Source organism: Colossoma macropomum, unplaced genomic scaffold (assembly GCF_904425465.1).
Source record: "Colossoma macropomum unplaced genomic scaffold, Colossoma_macropomum, whole genome shotgun sequence".
Classification (NCBI taxonomy): domain Eukaryota; kingdom Metazoa; phylum Chordata; class Actinopteri; order Characiformes; family Serrasalmidae; genus Colossoma; species Colossoma macropomum.
The window spans coordinates 22,770,851-22,792,131 of record NW_023494810.1 but is presented as its reverse complement, the minus strand read 5'-3'; the positions used below and the strand labels follow the sequence as shown (position 1 = coordinate 22,792,131).

Sequence of the window (21,281 nt, the reverse complement as noted above, 5' to 3'; positions counted from 1 at the left end):
TGATGTCATGGATGCTTTGATTGCTATAAAAGTAATAAAAAAGGCTTTGACTGAATTTGACTGATTGAATGTGTTTCAACTAAGTACAGATTCAAAATTAACACATAACTCACTGGAACATGCTACTCCTCTTCATAATCTGTCGATGTTGGTAATTTAGAAGAATATAGACCACCATCAAAAAAAACATCTTTCTTACAATTCCCTATTAATAATCAGTTATCTACTTTCTTGGCAATGGTAGCACTAATTAACATTTCCTGGGTATTGCCAGGTCCTGCCATTGTTAATAATTATACTACATGCAGAAAGGAAAGAAAGTGAAAATAATTAGTCTTTCAAGCCCATGGTTGATCTCAGCTGGGTTTCCCTTCACAAATAAAGGGCTGAATCTGACTTGAAGTGAGTATTGTTTGATAGGCAGTCATTATGAACACAACCCAAGCTTTACGAAATACCACGGCCTTCACATGGGGAGGGCCTGGCCTTTCTACAACGAGCAGCAGTCACTTCCTTCGCTGCACTAGACACACGGGTGGGAGTATATTTTCTGCATTGTGCTGCATGGGAGAAAAGGTGTCTCGAAGGTCAAGATATACAGTTAATGAGCCGCAAGCACAGCAGCATTGTAAAGTGATATATATCAGCCACCTCGAGTGCATGCTATTTATCTTCCTGTGGTGAATTAGAAAAATAAATTAGTCTGGACTTTAATTAAAAGTACACTCTTAAAAATAAATGTGCCGAAAAAGCGTTCTTTCAAGTGAAGCCATGGAAGAGCCACTTTTAGTTCCCTAAAGAACCTGTCAAAAGCACCATCTTTAAATGAGATGCACAAAGAACCTTTTTAGTCTCTTTTGGCAGGACCCCTAGTGGCCAGCAGAAAGAAAATAGACCTGGAAAATGGAAATCGATATTTTAATTGATATAATCAACTGAACTATTTGTCCCCTGTAACTCTCATCAGATTAGCTAGGATGCTGTTGGCTCTGGGTGTGAAAACTTGTGACTATGTTGAGTTGCAAGTGAGCAATAAGGGGTGAAAGAGGAGGGGTGAGAACTCACACCTCTCCATAAAGACTGCTGTGCCAAGATAAAACAGACTTGCTTATTATCTTGTTTGCCCAACTATGAAGATGAAAATCCAGTTAACTAGATCAAAATGCATTTCATCAACTGAGGGACCTCAAAACAGGCAGAAACAGCATTTTATGACTACTGTGAAAAGGGTTAAAGCTCTATGACAATTAAAGGTCTTTTCTAGAACCATATATTCAAGTAAAGAACCAGTTAGGAACTTTTATCTTTAAGGGTGTACCTAATGCTGTATGTACACATAATTTCAGTCTTGTAGAGAAGCACCTTCTTCACAAAGGTCATTATCTGCTAAACAAGAAAACCCAGATGCAGTGGGTTTTCTCACTTCCCACCCAAACCGTTTACCCAGCTCCCACACAGGACCACTTCAGGGCCAAGCCAGACAGCGGTAACATGTCCCTTTACTATAACAATACTTAAATTCTCCATTTGCAGAATGTAAAATCTGAATGAGGTTTACAGAAGGCTTGAAGTACCTCATAGTCTGAAAAAAAAATGGATGACTGTTTAAGTTGATCACACGTACAGGAAGAAACTGTGAAGCTGTTGCTTTGACAGTGAGCATACTTTACCAACAAGAAGGAAAAAACTGAAGGGGAAAAAAACCTCCTCTGCACTCTCTCTCTGAGGTTGGTGTTCACCTCTCATTTGATCAAAACAGTGTTCTCTCCCATGTTAAAACTTTCCGCTATGCATGATTTGCATCACCTGACATTATCCGCCATTTGTGTTTCTGTATTTTAGCATTACTGTGTAGCCCTCGCCTAAGCATAAGAAGTTTGAGGACTTTTTTAAAAAACATCTCAGAAGAGAATATTTTGAGTACCAAAACCCAATGAAAAGAAACAACGATGTCAATCTAAGTGGAGCATCTTAAGAAACTTCAAGAAAGTAGTACACAACCTCGTTTTCCGTGCCAAACACATGCTTTTGAGAAGTAACACTTCTCATTTTTCGGTGAGAGCTGTGTGTACATTCTATGTCCCCTGTTCCCACCCTCCCACGAATAGTGGCTGATATTTCCCCCGTTACCTTTGCCCCTTTCTTGCCGTGCGACTGCCGGAAGAAGGAGGTCTTGGCTGTGAAGAAGGTAAAGTCATCGCTCTCCTCGTCCAGGCTGCAATAGCCACTGCTCATGCTGTTGCTGCCAGTCATTTGCGGGGCCGGGTCCAGGTTGGGCGGCTCCAGGGCCTCCGGGGGCCCCCGACACCATTCCAGGCTCCAGGCAGCAGAGGAAGGGGAGGGCAGAGGGGACCGCCGGCTCAGGTGAAGGGCCAGAGCTTCCGGTCAATGCAGGAGAAATGGATACGGAAAGCCAAGGAAGGGATACAGAAAGCCGAGCTGTTCTGGCGCGCTTCTGCTCGTCAGGCCGTTCCGTGAGCTTGGGTCACACGAGAACGAGCTCTGAAACCGGTATCATATGCTCAGTTCCTGTATCTGGCAGGTCGCAAACCCAAGGTCTTAGGCAAGAGGCGAAGATAAGCGTCGTCTTCAGCCAGGCCCTCTAAAACCTTCTCAGATCAGCATTTGTCAATTGGCTGAGGAAACCGGCAAGAGGAAGAGGAAGAAGAAGACATGCCTTGCGAAAGAGATTTGGTCGTACAAGCACGATACCTGGTGCATCAGCTGTGGTACAAGATCAAAGTGCCGAAGCTTCTACAGAGGATGCAGTTGTTGTAGTGAATGCTCCTGTAGCAGGGATAGCAGGAAACTGCACCTACAGCAATAGGAGAGAAGGCTCGGAATCAACCTGCTTCTGCCTGCCTGCCTGCTTGCTTCGCATAGCCAGATCGAGAGAAGAGCTGACGTATTACACCTCCCTCCCGCACACTCGCTCTACTCCTGCGTGCTGTCTCTCCCTCTTTCGCTCTCTCTCTCTCTCTCTCTCTCTCTGCCTCGCTCTACCATCTGTGGTCGAGTCTGCTATCTGCCTGCGAGCTCACACAATCTCTCTCTCTCTCTCCTGCCCCTCCTCCCTCCCCTCTCTCTTCCTGCATGCAACTGCTCAACCATAGCCACTTCCTCTTATTGGAGGAGAGAGAGAGAGAAAGAGTATGTATTTGTATGACTGGGCAATTGAGTAAACAGAGAAAGAGCAAGAAAGAGACACGATGCGATCTGCATACGGTCCCACAGACCCTACTTTACATGCTGCCCGATATGCAAAGTGCTGAAAAAGGCGGTAGGTCTGAACTGCAATTGTGAAATGGAACTGTAGCCATTAACGCAGACAGGCTGAGTAGAGCAAGCTTTGATCGCACCTTCAATAGAGGACACTTCATTGTAATGAGCCTTTGAAAGCCACAGGTACGGTTTAATGGCCTTCATAAAGTATGGCCTATTATTACGCGCTCTATTAATAATTCATCCCACTGCTTTTCAGTTGTAGTATGATGAGAGTACACCATCACTGACACACATTCAGATCTGTTTATAGTACTGTAAAGAGTAAAGTCTAACATCACATGTACCTGATACACACAAACCTGACCAATGCAAGAGTGTTCTGATATTAAAACCTACACATTTGCAGGTCATAGATTAAATGTGACCTCTGATCCCCCTTAGTGACCAACAGGGCCTTTGGGGTTAACCTTTAACCCTGACCTTGAAGAGTTAAGACCAGCTGAGTACAAGATAATGAGAAAGCAAAAGCCTCCAAACAGCAGTCTGGGTCTAAACTGATACAGCAAGGGTTAGTGAAACGCTGGGGCATTGGAATACATTCATCAGAAGAACATGAAAACCTGGACTGAAGAGAAGTAATCTCATCCACCTTTATTGACACTCCCCAGACCTCTGAAGATGAAGTGCAGTAAAGCGAGGAAAGCACCAGTGATACGTCAACTGAAAATGAACCGATTCATCAGCACCTTTTCATTTTCCCACTATCCGCATAGAGACTCTTTGTTCAATAGGAAGACTGTTCCTAGAGCTTGATGAACACAAAAAAAACAAAAACAAGAAGAGATAACCTCCTTAAATGGGGGGAGGCTGAAAGCCACTTTCAATTTCCTCTGTCAGAGCTTTATTCAATTCTCATTGAGTGGACGGCTAATGCTTCAAAGCCAGGCCACTTTTCTTGTGTTTTCTGTCATTGCAGCAGCAAAGACCCCAAGATCCTTGAAATGAATGACAAATGCATCCATAAATGCTGATAGCTGAATTGGTGCATGGGGGTGGCTGCAGATAAAAAAGCCATCACTATAAGCGTATGGCAAATTACCTGAAGCCAAGGCCTTCGGTTGCATTATCATAATCAATGAGGTGGCTGACGGGGAGAAGATGGAGGAGATGAAGATTGCTCTCCTGGGAGTTTGACTATTGACCAGCCCCCCCCTCAACTGGCTGGCATCGACATATCCTGGTTCTGCCCTACTGCAGCCTGATCATGGCCCTCAAAAGAACTGGTAGGGGGCCTCTTTACAGACTGCTGGGGGAAAAGGTAATCGATCCTATGGAAGAGCAGGCAGAATCAAAGCATAATTACCCTGCCATAGGAACGCATCCGAACTGTGAGGGCATGGGCTTGGATGGACAAAGAATGCACTAGCCAGAGACGATCTACTGAAAAGTGTCATCAGAAGAATACTGGATGCACACCCAGACAACCTCATTTGTCACTGTCAGATATGGGATTTGAATTGGGCTCTGAGCAATGCTGGATTGAAGTGTCGAAGTTGGATACTCAAGTGGGTATGGACAGCTCTGTGAGCCATAGCCAGAAATCAATGTTTAAAGACGAGAGTGACTAACCTCTGCAATCACCAACCCAGGCAATGTGCTACACAATGCAGCTGCAGGTCTTGCCAGGATAATACTATATACTCCCTGCAGTGACCAGCTTGTGATTAAACAAGTGAAACAAACTCATAAAAGGCTGCCCGTTTGGACAGGTCGTGTCCGAGAAACTCAACTCCCCTATGAGGCATTTGTCTCCTCTTACATGCTGGTGTTAAATGCAGCTGTAGAGCCTCCATAGGATCCGTGTTTGATACCCCTCATCAGTAGCCACTGACACCTCTCTCTTCCCTGCCTCTTTCTCTTTTGCTCTCTCGCTTTTTAATAATGCACAGAGGCTCTGATTTCCTTCCACAGCATGGAGGTGACAAATCGTTGGATCAGTTTGCATGATCATTCTTCATTTTCAGAGATTTACACTTACCGCCTGCCTTGTTAGAAGCCCCTACCTAGTAGACCTACGGTGTATTTGTATTTAGAAGCCAATCTGTTGCCATGTACAATTTGAGCCCAAACCTCCCCCTCAAGATCTATGCTTCTCCGGGTTTTACCTCCAACCCAAATCTAACACATCTGATTTAGCTAATCAACGCAATAATTGGATGGATCAGGTGTGTCCAAATAGGGTTGGAGCCAAAGTCTGCACAAAGGTAGATTATCAAGAGCAGGGTTGGTAACCACTGTAGCCCTTTATCAGTGGTCAGTTTTTGCATCAGTTTCAATTGGGCTTCAAATAATGAGCTTTTCATTACAGAAAAACCTTCAGACTAATGAACAGAACAAAGCGCTACACACAGTAAATGCAATGTTTAAAGGAAAGAGGCAAAGTGATCTGAAACAGTTGGCTAGCATGTAGTTTTGTAGTAAGTATGCTAGCTAGCGCTATAGCCCATTTAGCTGAAGGTGTCAGCTCATCTTGCTGAAGGTTTAGTAAATTACAGACCACATGCATTTAAAACTTATTAAAAGCTCAGCCAGCTTAGCTATTACGCTAGCCAGCTAGCATACTTGCTTCACAAACAATAGACTAACCATATATTGAAGTTGTTTTGCCTTTTTTTGCTTTACTACATGTAGCACTTTAGTTCTTTTTTTAAGTGTTTTATATAATGAAAAAGCTTATTATTTGGAGCTATGCTGAAACAAACAGGTGTTTAGTAGAGGTTTACTTTTGTACAATTCATTGCCTGCAGCTACTTACAAGACTAAACTAAAATTTAGCAACAAATGGACGGCAGTCTAGTATACATTCATATAGTGGATCCATAAGGTAGAAAGAGCTCATAGAGGCAAGTAACTTAAAAGTAGAATAAACAGGATGCTAAACTAAATCTGGATGGCGTGTCATTCTCCGGTAGAGAATAGTCTCCACTCCTACGCTACTGGAAAGAGGAGGCATCAAACTGATGTAGGCAGCTTAGAACACCACGTGTGAAAGCAACCATTGCACTGAGAGCAGTTACTTCACTTCCTGCAGAATAAAAACTTGGTTTGTATGTGTGCGTGCGTCTGCAGATCACTACACTCCTGCAAAAATCACCGACACAATAGTAGGTCTAGTCGAGGTGAGGGAACGGAGGAATCTTCTTGCAGTGACTCTCCCACTCATGAGGTCTGTAGAGTCTCAGGAGCAGATTGGAGGACACCCTGGCAACTGGGTTTTATCTTGCGGGCAGTTCTATAGTGTGTGTGGAGCAAGACAGGCCTGCCAACTCATTCCTGGAAACGAAGGGAGCGACAGCAGGAGGAGGAGAGAGTTCCTCATGATTTTACACAACAATCGCCTGTATGTGTATGAGAATATGCGAGTGTGAGTGAGTAGTACGTGTGGGCGCATAATGGCTAGCTTCCAGAGCTGTGAAGGAAAAGCATATCAAGCAGATTTGCATACTACTCATTACGGGTTCCATTCACCCTCATTTATTTTGGAGGTTTCCTTCATGGCCAGAGAATGACAGCGTTTGGTAACCACGCAGAGAAAAGCAAACGACTCAGAAAATGCATTTGTGTGTGTGAGAAAGATAGAGAGAGTGAGAGTGTTCACAACCATGCACTGTGAACAAGGAAGACTGCTCTATCTCTGAGACATGAAAGACACAAATTAGAACGCAAACAGGAAGGAGTGACTGGGAGGCTAACTGACTCGATAAGCCTCGGCCCACATACGCAGAAATGCACAGATAAAGAGAGATAAAGCAAATTCTGCTGAAGCTCCCCTGTAGCTGCAACACCCCTGAGGTTGCCACTGCACACAGAGTGTACAATTTGTATGTATGCAAATGTGCAAGTTTGAGAGTGCATTCAGGCTTATGTTTGTGGCCGACATGCACGAGAGACAGGAAAAAGGAAGTCTGAGATGCAAGAGTCGCATGTTTAAACTATAGTGTAGTCAAGGCTGCTGAAACTCCTCCAAGGCCAATCCCTCCCACCAAAGCACTATATTGTTACAGTCTGTAATTTTGAAAAACAGCAGCAGCAGTCTACACTGCGTCAAATTACTTTTGGGGTCCAACGACTGGTAGATCAAAATGTTGTTAACGTTAATGAGAGCATCTACCTATTTTATAAAATCTTGGCCTAATTAAATGGTTAAGATGCTAACAAATTCAGTCAGTGGTTTGATGTGAAATTCTTCATTTTAGAAAAACTAGTGTCAGAATTATTTACAATGGTGTTGAGAGGAACCTGATGTCTGAAGCCCTTAATGCCTCTGAAAGCTACATCACAAAGTTATTACATTAATAAAAGAATGCATGAATATGCTGCATGATGCATGAGACGTTTTATGATAGTTTTCAGATAAGGTTTTGGCCTAAAAAAAGTTTTTTAATCCATTCATGGCAGAGAGGTACAAACAGGGCACTGTTAGGCAAAATAGCCCCCAAAGAAAACAGATTTACCACAATTTTACCATTATCAGCATTACACACAGATGCAGGCAGATTCACTGGTTATTTCGGATAAGTAAATAAAATGACTATGTTTGCGCTTTAGACATCACAACGTATGTAACCTGTTACCACCACTGTAAAGAAAATCTGTGGTAATTTTCTCTACAAGGCATCATTTCACATCAAACAGTGCTGTATGCCTTTACGTTACCATTTACGTTAATTGAATTTTGCAGAAATTTTGAACAATCGGTAGAATTCTTCTTAATTTAATAAAAAAGAGCATTTTTTCTTCTCTTTTTAACAATTTGGAGATACACGGTTTTGTTCCAACAGCAATGATATACATATACAGCAACTTTTTTTTACCCCCTCTATTCACCAAATCAATTCTTATTTGTGTCCAGCATGGCAGAAAAATATGTTGTGCTTCAGGACACTAAGTAAAACCATTTACTCACATTAAATAAGAACATATCACAGTAATACAAAAGTTATATAAACCCTAAACCCAAAACCCTAAAGGGACTTTAAGGGAACACAGTGCGATTTGGGCTAGCTGGAGAGTAAAGTGGGCCTGGGGTGGATGCTAGCAGGGTTGGAGGAGGTCAGGAAGCCTACGCTGAGAGCAAAAAGGCTCAGCATGTATATCTGAGTGACATGGCTCTAGGGAGGGAATACATAGAGCCGCAGCAGGGGGATATCTCCCAACTCTGTGTGTCTTTAGTCATCAAATCATTATTAAGTGTTGTTAGAAGGAAAGGCGATGTAACACAGTGGTCAACATGCTGCTGTCCCAACTACTTCACAAGATGTTCCTTTAGCGTCTAACCTGCCTTCACCTATAGCTTGATGCCTTCCAATAATGTAGGATGTAAAGTGGATGCAAAACTCTACTAAAGGAAAGTATGTGTGTTTGCAGGAATACTGGCAATTTCCTTATGTGTTAAATGATAATGAATAGAGAGACTAGGAGAGACTCTGAGGCTATAGGGGAAAAAGCTAATGCTGAAGTGTTGGGCTGAGTGCTGCTGAGGGTGTGGGGGCTGAGGGTAGAGGGCTGCACTTGCATGATATGAGGCGAATTAGGGTAAAGCGCCCTGTGAGAACATTATGCACCCTCTCAAAACATTAAAAACGAGAGAGAGAGAGAGAGAGGTGAAAGAGTCCTTTTACAGGTTCATGCAAGACACTGAAGAGGCATGACATATTTGGGGGAATTTCATCCATAAATTAGGGTGAAGGAGCGGTGAAGAGATACGCAGTTGGGGTGGAAATATCCATATGAATTTTCAGATAAAAGTGAAGAAGAATAGCCTAGTCATTTTCTATTTCCTATTCATCCACTGCATTCTGCACTCACAGAGGTGGGTAGTAACTAACTCAGAGGTAGGTAGTAACTAGCTACATTTACTCAAGTACATGCACTTAACAAAAGGTACTGATGGATTTGTCCTCTCCTGAGTACTTTCAAATCATAATACTTTTACTTCTACTTAAGTATATTAGACCCCGTTTAGACCTGGACACTTCATGTGACTAGTATCTGGACTGTATCCTGATAGAATTTTAGCCACATGCATTTACAGGTAGTCAAACGCATCTCCAGTCAGTTGGACTGAAATCCAATTGCTGTGTAGGACAGCAACCAATTATCAATTGTTTATCCGTTCAGGCTCTTCCTGTGCTATGCTACTGATGGTTGCCTTGAAATTTGCAATTTTGCATGCTGTTGTGCATTTCTACAAAATTAGGGGATCCATGTGCATCCTCCATGATCATCTTCCTCGAAAACACAGATCACATGCCCAGTGACTGACTGCATGGGAGGAGTTTCGGTTGTCGAATGTGTCTTGGAGAGATGGACGCGTTTACACTGCTATAACGTGGCTCAAATGTGTTTCAGACCACCTCCTAAAGTGATTTGAGCAATCGGACTGTATCTGTTTCAAATGAGTCTTGGGTGCGTTTAAACTTTTGTTATCCAGATTAATGTTTCAAGACGCTTTGAAACTTTTTTGATACTTTTGTACTTCTATTCAAGTTGCTTTTTAGGAAGGTACTTTTACTTTGACTACAGTTACTATTTTACCCAGGTATCAATACCTTTACTTGAGTATTGTTTCGGCTACTCTACCCAGCTTTGCATATACTTCACTGTAAAACAGAGAATATCATCACTGTCCTAAGAAAAATCTAAGGACAGTGAACTTAATTAAAGAAGAAAAATTTGCCATTTATACATAGTCTCTTTTCATGAAATGTCCATAAGACACAGGCTTGTCCCCAAGACAGCTTTTTATACTTTGATTATTGACTCTCAGTGCTGAGGCCAGTGCTGTCCAGCCCATTGATAATCCATTTTCTGTCATTTAGTGGTGACTAGACTGGTTCCATTTCAGTGTGTCTGAGAAGCTTGGTCTCTTAAATAATGAGCAGGAATGGTAACAGAAAGCCTTGGGCCTGAAAGCCCCAACACAATGATGTCAATCTAGAAAACCGATGGACAGTCCAAAGCCTTTGTGTTCCTCTAATTGAGTTTCTCCTTTAGAAAATGTTTTGGATGCTTTGCTCTGAAAGACATCTATTAAGTTTTACTCTGTAATGGGGTTATTCACATTTACATCACCATGCAACTGAAAGGCTCTTTACAAACAGGCCTGTCACTGACCGGTGCTTCCCTCTAGTGGTAACTAAAGAAAACTAAACAGTCAGAAGTACCCACAACATTTATCACGTGGTTAATGCAGAGACATAAATATAGCAGTGTGAAAGGCCATATAAAGTGAAAATGCTGTCCGTTGGCTTGTGAACATTAATGTGAGTTTCAGGTCAGAAGAGGAATGATCTTAATGGCCAAAGCTGACAGCTCTCCATTCAGCTACTCTCAATCTCCATGACAGGCCAGCCCAGCTGGGCTCTCTCTCATTACTGACAGCACTGAAATGGAAGCTTTCAGAGGAGGCAAGACATACACTGGAAAGAGGAGATCTTACCATAAAGAAAGGATGAAGCAGAACAAGGTCGGTATTGTTAACTTAGAACACTGATGTTGAGCAATGTGTGGTAGTGCCATAGCAATCTAAATCAGGTAGCTCCAATTAAGATCTTGTAAAATATGGCTTTTGCTTCTGGGTTTAAGAGATTTTCTCAAGTGTTTGTGGTAATACTAACACAGTTTAACACAGTTTATACTCTGTAACCAACTGCTAAGCTTTTCTGACTCACTTTTGAGGGAAATTAATCTTATCAGACTTACTTCGCCATGTCTAAAAAGCCAAATATATTAAATTTGATTCACTATGCAAAACAACCTGTCAAGCAACACTTTAAAGTACATTTAAAAAAATATGTTTCAGGCAAAATCTGTCGTAAAACAATGTCTCAAGCTTATAACCATGGCAATAACCATTTCAAGTAATAGCTTTCTGTAAGGGAGCTTTAAGAGGCATTAAATTCTTTGGACGTTTGGTTCTCATCACCAACACTGTGAACAACTCTGACTCTATATATTTCTGTTGAATCGAGTATTTCACATCAAATCACTCTGAATGAATTTATTTACATGATAAAAAATTAATTATATAGAAATGTATAAAAAATGAACAGCGGCAGAGTTGACACAACTCGTGTTTAACACAATTAAAAATTTATTTTAACAAATTAAAAAAGGCAACTCTACAAACTATTTCATTCCATTTTTAATTAACCCTGCTATAAATCTAAACCTTTTCATCAATACAACTTCATTGCCCATTATATAAATAAACTTTCTTAAATACATCTTTCAAGAGCTTAATAAAAGTGTAAACTTACATTTCTTCACATTAACGACCCTTACTGATTACCAATAAGGCATCAACAGAATAGTTAATAAAACCTTTGACTACCACTGTGCGCACTGTACACATGCTGCTCAGAATCAGTGTGATCTTTCCACTTCTTTATATAAAAGTAAAAATTTGAAGATGTGTAGGGTTAGCGTGCAGGTGCCCGTGTCTGTAGTTTAATATAGCGGCTGGCGTGTGGATGGAGATGTGTCCTGGCAGGCCCCTGCTGCTCTTCCTCTGTGCTGTCACTTTCTGCCTACCTAGGGGCCGAAGTGAACTTACTGCTACAACTATGCACAGTCAAGACCCCTGAGAGGAACTCAGGCATGCACTAATGTGGTCCAGAAAAGCCAGCAGGAGAAATGCCTACTCACTTCTCTCTGTTTTGTTTCCAGCATTTTTTCAGCTGTATCTTTTCTGTTTTGAAAGAAAAACGAATAAACTTCAAGGACAAAAGGTTACTGTACATTTGGATGCTGCCTTCACTCCAATATATCACTTTATTAAGTTGAGGAGATGGGAGTCTGTGCTCAGATTCAGAATGCAAACTAAATAAATTTTTTTGCAGATGGGTATCTTTTCAGTGTTTTATTCTAGACAAGACTACCGCCAGTGTAGCCGAGACATGCCTGTGGGTCTTTGTGCCATGAAATGTCCACACAGATGTAAACTTTTTTACCTTGTTATTTCATGCCCCTGATTATATTAAGCATGATTAATCTTATATCATTTAAAAGCCAAAATTCATCTTTTCCTATAATCTTCTATTAAAGTGTAATGACTTTTTCTTGCCACTAGAACATATTCCAAGCCTTGATTACATCACAGTGCACCAGCAGGCTGAGAGAAAATAATATTAACTAATAATATCTTGTTACACTTTCTCCCCAACGCTAACATATTATCCAGCGAAAACACTAAAAATCTAGCTCAGAGACCCTCCCTGACACTGCATCATAGTATGCAAGGGAAATGCCTTATGATTTCCATTTCACTTTGACTTTAATGGACTCGGACCGCAGGCCGCCTATTAGTGACCTCTGCCTTATTTGAAGAGTTTAACAAACATAAAAACATATATTTTACGTTGTATGTAGTAGTCTTTCAGTAAAGAGCCTGGACATAGGGTTGGCACCTTTTTCCCCTTTCTAACACCTGAACTGAAACACACCGGTCAGACTACCACTCATACTGACAGTCAGTGATGTATCAAGGACTTCCACAAGAAGCGACAATTTCACTCATGACATTGGTCACACCCATTGAAAATCAAAACATGCATGGTTGTTTCCATTCTCACTTCCTAGTTGGTAATAATGTGTAAGGCCTTCTGTCCAGCTCCTGAAGGTCTAACCAATAGGTTGGAACTTTCTGTTGGGCGATTTAAGATCTTTAACATCCAAAACCACTAAACAAAATAATTGAAGTATTACCATAATACGTACACACCTGTGGAGTTTAAATACAACAAGCGTCACTATTCTCTTGAATAAAAAGAGTAAAAATTCCTTTTTTTTAGTTTCCCAGAAATAATTAGGTCTTCTATGAAGGTCTAGTAAGCTCTGAGGGTTCCTCTCTGGCTGCTTGCTAGGAAGACATTTAGTTAACATAACTTTAAATCATAACAAACTAGCTTTTTCTACCTTCTTTTAACTATAACTGCAGGCCTGCATGATCCCTGCAGTAATAAACAGCAAGTGACTATAGGCCAGTTCACAACGAAAACATTTCTAAAGGATTACAGTCAACCATCCATCTGATGGAATAGATACGCCTCTATTTCAATCAATGTTTCATTCACACTGTAACCGCTAGATGTGTATCATACGTCCATCAAAACATGACACCCTTCTGTCTGGCTGCAATTTTTTGCAATTGTAATCACACATTTCACCTTTCTACAGCATTGTGAATTTACTACATTATGATCATAATGGCATAGTAGGTACAGAACATATACTGCTTAGTACTAACAGTATCTGTACTGTCATGATGCTAACTAGGCCTTTTATCTGATATCAACAAGAGTAAAAGCCTGTTATTTCACCACAACAAACAGATCTGCTGTGCCATCATGTTTTAAACCTGCTGTGAAATAAAAAAATAAGCAAAAAAAGAGATGTTCTATTACTGTCAAACGTGCCTACAGAACACGTCAGAAGCAGCAGAGTGTTTCTGATTCCCTTTACATTGCATGTATATTTCATGATGAATGGACCAAAAGAAATGACCCAGAATTACTTGGAAAAAAGTCTGGTTTCATTGACTTATATTAAACGTCTGGGATGTCCCTTCACAGCCAAAGTAAATCTGACACAAAAACAAAGTGGACTACTTCAAATGCAGTGGACCAGACATAAATGTTACTGAGCCACTCAAACGGGTTAACGTTAGCATGGTTTGCACTGTTTGTGTGTTCCGTATTTGTAACATGCTGCTATAACAGTTATGACCTGAGGAAGAATTTCATCCAGTAATTCAGGATGAACCGGTATGGACCTGCCCACTACTACCCTCTGGTGTGAATCCCTATGTAAGCTTACCTTCGCCACAGATGGTGTGGAGTAGGGCGTGCAGGGGGAGTCGGTGGGCGTCTCCTCTGTCTGCCCGTCACTCTGGTTGCAGTCCAACTGAACAAGACCCTCGCACTCCAGGTGACACGTGTAGCTGCAGTCTGGTGGATGGAGACACACAACACAAACTGTTAGTTGCGCCTCACAAAGAGAACAAAAATACAGATTGAAGATCGAAGAAGAGCAATGACCTCTATTTCAGGTCCTGAGAAAGAGGGTATTGAGAAGAAACAGCATGAGCTAATGAGTCAGTCTGAGAGGTATTAAATGCAGGCCTTGTTGTCGGCCACGTAGAATGCCTAAAGGACAACACTTGGGCAGAAATAAAGTAAGCTGATAAAATGTCACACGCAGTGTCCAGAACAGGCTGGGAGTGCATTTGCAGACACTCGTGCTCACAAACACAGAGGCAGAAGAGAAGGTGATTCAGGGCAAAAAGAACACTTCAGAGGACAGGCAATGTCTCATAAACAGAGCATGAAAAACTGCAGTCATGTAGCCATAGGTCACTGTCGTTATTTTTTGGATTTGAAGAAGAAGGTTGCCTAGGGTAACAATTATACAATGCTCAGCATTCTTATACTGAACGGACAGTGTAGTCAACAGTTTTCACTTCAGCATGTGTGGCTTCATGCAATTCATGCTAAAACTGTAACCTTTTCAATAAAATGCTATTCTGTACAACTGAATCTGTGTCAAAAGGGTTGTAGAAATTAAGAATACAACAAAGCTATCAGTTGTTTTTCAGTTATCTCTGTGAATTTACTTTAATCCTCTGAGGTAGGCAACAATACACCTGCTAAGATATGTGTTGCCTGCCCCCCAGTGGCTGCATATGAAAGTTCCAGCTGTAATAAGTTAACAGATGGTAGTCACCAAGGTGGGATGATGTATTTCAGGTGGTACACTGAAGTCTTTATAAGTAATCCTACTTTCCCTGTTTTAGTGAAATGACAAAACAGTGGCTTTAATGGACTGGTTTTAACTTTAATCCATTAAACTCACTCATCAGGTGCAGGACATAATGGTCTTCACTAGGTGGCGCAGAAATGCCAGAACCCACAGAGACAAGCAGAATGGGGTCATTACAGGGGAATTCTACAGATTTCTCAAAATTTCTTCATGATTTAATTGCTGAGATGTAAACAGAGTCAATCAGAAAGTCTGGTCACATTCACTTACAATGCAGGTAGTTTTTGTCCTTCTCCTGTGAAGTTACCATTTTGGAGATACAAAGCTTGCTCCGACACACACACACACACACACACACACACACATTTCTCTACAATTAACCATTTTCATATCAAACCATTCTGAAAGACTTTGTTTGCTTCTCAATGACTGGATTATGCAGAAATTTTGAAAAATCGATGGAACTCCCCTTTAAAATATTAGTATAGCCAGCTGTTCCACAAAGCCTGCCAACAAACATTTCATTGACATGAGGGTTTCCCTGGTTTCTTCTACCATTATTGGCCATCAGGGGCCTTTTTTCCATTTCAAAGAACAAAAGCACACTAATAATTAAAGAATTTGTTCTGGAAACCAGGATGTCAGTAGAACATGCTACAGAAGAAGTCCTCTAAACCAGATTTCCAAACCTGTCCTTAACCAATACAAGGGACATCACAGCACTGCCCTCAGATCAACTGTAAACAAACGCTTCAGAGAACACAAGACTCCGAGCAGCCATAGGCTCCTCATTCACTCATTACTCATAACTGCGATGTAACCAAGGCAACGAATCTCTGCAGCAATGGATACGCTCCAGAACAGGCTGGCCAAGACTTCAATAAGAAACAAACCTTGCAGGGAATCAGCAGGGTTCATCTGAAGCCATGCAGTTTAAATCACTCACTTAGCATTATGTGATCACCATATTAGCATGTGGTTAGTAAAACTGCAATAGTCAGACTCAGCGGTGAGGTTTGAATTTTCCATGATAAAGCTTTTGTTTGTATATAAAGCATCACTCCTTGGGCAACAATATCAGAAACTAGATAGCAGGCCGACACATACAGCTGACAGCTCTGACAGCTTGGTTGATTATCAGCATTGGACACATTGAAATACGTCAGTGAGAGAAGCAGGGTGGGTCAGCAGACTAAAAGGAGGGCCTGGGAATGCCTTTGGCTCCTACACAACACTGATAGTGCCCAAGGAAAATGGTGGTCACCTTTTTTGGACAGTCACTGCACATGAGCAGGGCTGAATGGGGTGTGAAGAGAACTTTGAGATGCAGTCCAAAACAAACAGCATGGTCCAGGATCAGGAAATGCGTTTCTGGGAGGAGAAGAGATGGGCTTCCGTCCTGCTCTGCCTCTCACCTTCAACCTTAGCAACAGTACAAACCAGCTGTACTGCAGTACAACCTTAGCTTGCAATCAACACTGCAGTTCAACTATAGGCTAGAGTACAATTTTGAAACCTAATCTGTAATTCAACTAAGGGCTAATACGACTTTAGCTTCAAGCTATCCAACAACATGTCTTAACCACAAGCTATAATACAACTTAAAATCAATATTAAAATTCAACCATAGACTGGGCTAAAGCACAAGCGAAGCTTATTGTCAACACAATGCTTCGTCTACAGGCTACAGAGCAACCTTAGCTTGATATCAAATGCTGTAAATTACCTACAAGCTGCAATACAACTTATGTTGTATTCAACTCAATTCGGAAGTGTGAAGTTCAGAGCTCTAAATTACAACATTTTTGAAAGTTGAATGCCAGCTAACTTCAGTGATATGAGAGAACTTTATAGTCCATGATGTATTTACCTTCTCAAAACAGCAAACCTTATGGTCAGTGTCACAAGATGTAACCAAATACCATGTCTGTATGTTGATCGTTTTAAAGCACTACTATGATCTCAAGTAGAGAAATGATACTTTTTATCTGTTGATATTGTGAGCAGCCACCTTCTCAACTTTCCGAGCAGTAATTTTCTACTTAATGGGTAGTATTCCTTGGGCTTTTCTAGATGGAGGTTGTGAAATCCCGAGTTACGAGCATTAGTTGAATGCAGCATTAATATCGACGCTACAATTCAGCTATAGGCTACAGTTTAAGCTTAGCTGAACTTATTTCTATGTTAATATCTCAACAAAAATCTAATTATTAACAAACACTTGGGGAAACAAACACTGGGAAATAGTTATCATAGTTAGCAAACAGTTGCTAACTAGATATTTTAGAATTGTCCGGTGCAATTATTTGCCCTAAATGCTCATAGGACCATGTCTATAGGGATGCAGTGAAATGCCCCAAACAGGATCAGGTAGATTTATAATAGGCCTTCTGACAGTTCTTACAGTAGACCTTGAGGCCTTTGGAAATGTAACCTCCCAAAAACACCTCTTTACCCACACCCCCAACCCCTTTATTGCCCCGGCCACGACCCATACTAAACATATGTTCCTATACTCTTGATATACACACACCCTAACACTGCTGGCTGACCTCCTTAGCCTGCTAAGCTGGGTGGAGAGAATGAGGCTTAGTCCTGGTCTGGCACAGTGCTACTTACTGGCACATGGGGGGTGCAGATGGTAATACGGAAGAAGAGCAGGAATGAAATGGCTCTTTGAATGCATCTGAAACATGGATCTTGCAGGATGCAGGCAGGGGAAAATCCATTAATCTGTCTGTCGGGACAGAGCTAGGACTGGGGAGTCGAAGGCATTGTAAGCTGAGAGGTAACGGTGTCTGTCTGTGGTGTGGAAAAGCACTCTCAAGCAATCGATCTGTTCGACCAGGCTCCCAAACGCACAGTGCAAGTTTCCCTCAGTGTTCTCTAAAGCTACGTTGTCCATTTCTTTGAGCGGTACTGAAAGCATATGTGGGAAGGGTGGTGTGGTTGCAGTCAGTTTTGGGGAAAAAAAAAAAAAAGAGTGGCATGACCATGCTATAAATTTTCCCACAACCACTAAAAATGTGACTTTCCAGGATTATTTGCCCTGATGAAGGCCAAGTCTCATTTGAGTTGAAATGACCGGCATGCTTCAGTTCAGTGTTTGCTAACAGTTGGTTCATGGTTAGTTGAACCCAAAGAAGGTCACAGGTCATCTACAGTGACCCCTCAACGTAATCTGTGTGTTCAGGGAAAACCAACTGTTCTCCATTCAAAAAAAGAAAAAAATATGTTAAACATAGTGAGCTTGTGCTGCTGCAAGTTATAAAGCCTAACGTGTTCATTGAACAATCAGAGCCTTCAGGTCGGATTTGGCAAAGGATTTCAGACTTTTCATACATTGGACTGACAGACTGACATTACAATCTTAGCCTGAAAAGAAGGTCCGGCTGGATATCCCCAAGTAGTAGGGATGTAGATCACAGTGGTGGTATGCATAACAGTGTAGCGACAGCTTAGCAGATGATGCCATCGACCACAGAAGATCAAAGGTTCAATTTCCCATCCAGGCAGGAATGCCTCTGCTATAGCAATAAGATTCCTTGGGCTAGACTCCTAAGCCACTTGAACATAAAGGATATCTTAAAAGGCAATCTTACTTGTCCAGATAATCTGCTCAAGGGTGCTGACCACCACTGATGTACTGCAAGTTGCTTTCAATTACACATTTGAACCAGAGGTCTCCCTAATCCCCAATTTAAAGTGCTGCTTTAAGTAATAGCAATGGTGTCAAAAGATCTTATAAGAAGAATTATCGTTCAGCAACAATGTCCTGGTGGTATACAACATAATCTTTTAGCATGTGTGGAATTTCCTCAGAATAAAATGTCAACTCTGGAGAATCTGCATGATAAGTCAGCGGGTTTGTCCCTTTTAATACCACTTCTCATTCTAACGTGTCACTTCCCCATAAAGACAACATACACACGAGTCTCTCAGATGACCACAATGCAGTGGTTGTTTCTGAGCTCTGAGGACTGGCCAAATTCCCCTGCCATACCTGGAATGCAAGGGGTTTCTCTAGGACGGGAGGGAGAATTCTGACACCGCTTTGTGTGCCTCCACCCCCTCCCGCCTGACATTTCTGATCTCTTCTTGCTGTTCTCTTCATCAGCATTTTTCCCCGCATCAGAGCAGAGGCTGATGGTCACCACGCTTTTTCGCTGACACCTCTCTCTCACTCTCTTTCGCTCTTGGTTTCTGCCCATGTCAGCAACATTTTTGGCCATTTTCTCCATGCCAAGTGCAGCAACCCGACCCTATAACCTTTCCCATAAATCCAAGTCGAAGTGCAAGGACAAAAGGCTTGAATGAACGTCTTGTTGGGCAAGTGAGCTCTGTGAATGTGCTATAGTGGCAATAAAGAAGTCAAATTAGACTTCTATATTAGAAAATGACAATGGTCTGTCATGTCCCTGTGTCAGAATCAAATGATGTCAGTGTCAAATGATTTCAAAATTTCCACTTAATACAGAAAACACATTCACACTGAAGCAGTGGTTCTGGGCAATTAGCAGAAAGTGTTTCAGTAATATGGTTAGAGATCGTCTTTATGTCCACCATAATCTATAGAGGGATTGAGCTGACCTTGATCTCTATTAACAAGTATTCCCTCTATTTGCACCCCCTCTACATCCCAGGAACACATCCAACCTTCATTTCATTAGACAGCTGGTGTCCTTTAGACTTAGCTTAGCTGTCATCAACATTACTCATCATTTGAGCCAGTCATTTAGAGGTAAATCCTTGTGCTGTTGGCGCACTGAGTATCTGAAGCATATTCATCCAGTTCATAAACAAATATTTGGAAAGACGGGTGTATTGTTTACCATTTCCCAGTTTACATTATATTGTGAGTATGTACTGTTGAACAAAATGCAAATATGTTGGAAATGTACACCCACTGAAGCACATGTTATTTGATAATGCCTTCTGTAGTGCTGCTCAATGACAGTCATACACAGACAGTGGCTGCAATATGGAATAATAATCAGAATAACATTCTGATTACACAACTTGTGTATTTATCCTTTTAACATGTTGTCAGTCATTTTTTTACAACTTGTGTGAGGTCCCGATGGACTAAGCAGCTTGTGAGTGATGAGCAAACTTCTAAAACTACAATCAATTTTAAGAATATTGCCTATTTTAGTCAGAAAGGGCTTGTTAAGCCCTGTCAGGTTAACTTGCTTTTCGGGAATTATTTCACTGGAGTAAGATGTTTCCACAACACAAGTCTTACTCAGAACATCATTACATTCTGGGTTAAATCATTTTGATTTATTGTGCTTGTAACCCTAACTGTTGTGTTAGGACTTTGAAAGCTAAACTCTTCACCTTAGAGTGTTGTTAGACCGGCTGGGCAACCTCCCCTCCCTCTCTTCCACCCTGTCTTCAGCGGACACAAACCCTGCTCTGTTCCCATTCAGCTTTCCCCTACATCTCTGCAACGCACCTGAGGGAAAAACCCTCTCAGCAAACACAAGCACTGGAGCCAAAGCCAATATGTTCCGTCTTACAGAGACCAGACTGGCCACTGTCCTACTGGGCCATGAGCTGAAGTGTCTTCATAACTCACCCAGGCATGTACATAAATATGAAGTGTCTTCAACACTTATAAGAATAAGAAAGCTGGCACAAATACTAACAATGAAAAATTCTGTTCATCTGCTCTTTCTTTCTCCTTCTCTCTTGCTTTCGTTTTCTCTTTTCCTTCTTTCTTTCTCTTTCTTTCCCTCTGTTTCTTTTTCTTTCTCTCTTTCTTGGCTTCTTTTTTGCCTTTCTTTTTCTCTTTGTCTGTCTCTCTTCCTTTCTCTTTCTTTCTTTACCTCTCTTTGCTTCTTTCTTTCTTTATTTCTATCTTCGCCTCTTTCTTTTTCTTTCTCTCTGCCTCTGTTCCATTGTCTTCTTTTTTCTTTCTCTTTCTCTGCATTTCTTTCTTTCTCTCTCACTGCCTCTTTTTCTCCCTTGCCTCTTCCTTTCTTTCTTTGCTTCTCTTTCTTTTTCTTTCTTTCCCTCTCTTTCATTCTTTGCCTTTCTGTCTCTCTCTGCCGTTCTTTCCTTCTTTGCTTTCTTTCTTTCTTTGTCTCTCTTGCTTTCTTTCTTTGCCTCTCTTGCTTTCTTTCTTCCTGTCTCTCTTCCTGTCTGTCTGTCTGTCTACTTTTCTACCCCAAGTCCAAAGAACAGCCACTGGAAAACAGGCTCAACCCCAAAACAGAAAAATGTCTTCCAGT

At 41.4% G+C, this 21,281-nt stretch overlaps 1 protein-coding gene across 1 annotated transcript in view; it reads right to left on the bottom strand.

The window, feature by feature from the left end:
- The window catches only part of rassf5 (Ras association domain family member 5), a 67,100-nt gene that overhangs the window by 25,156 nt on the left and 20,663 nt on the right, over nt 1-21,281 (bottom strand). The window contains exon 2 of the mRNA XM_036559457.1: nt 14,104-14,234. Coding sequence (XP_036415350.1) covers nt 14,104-14,234 — 131 coding nt within the window. The remainder of the gene's footprint in view (nt 1-14,103; nt 14,235-21,281) is intronic.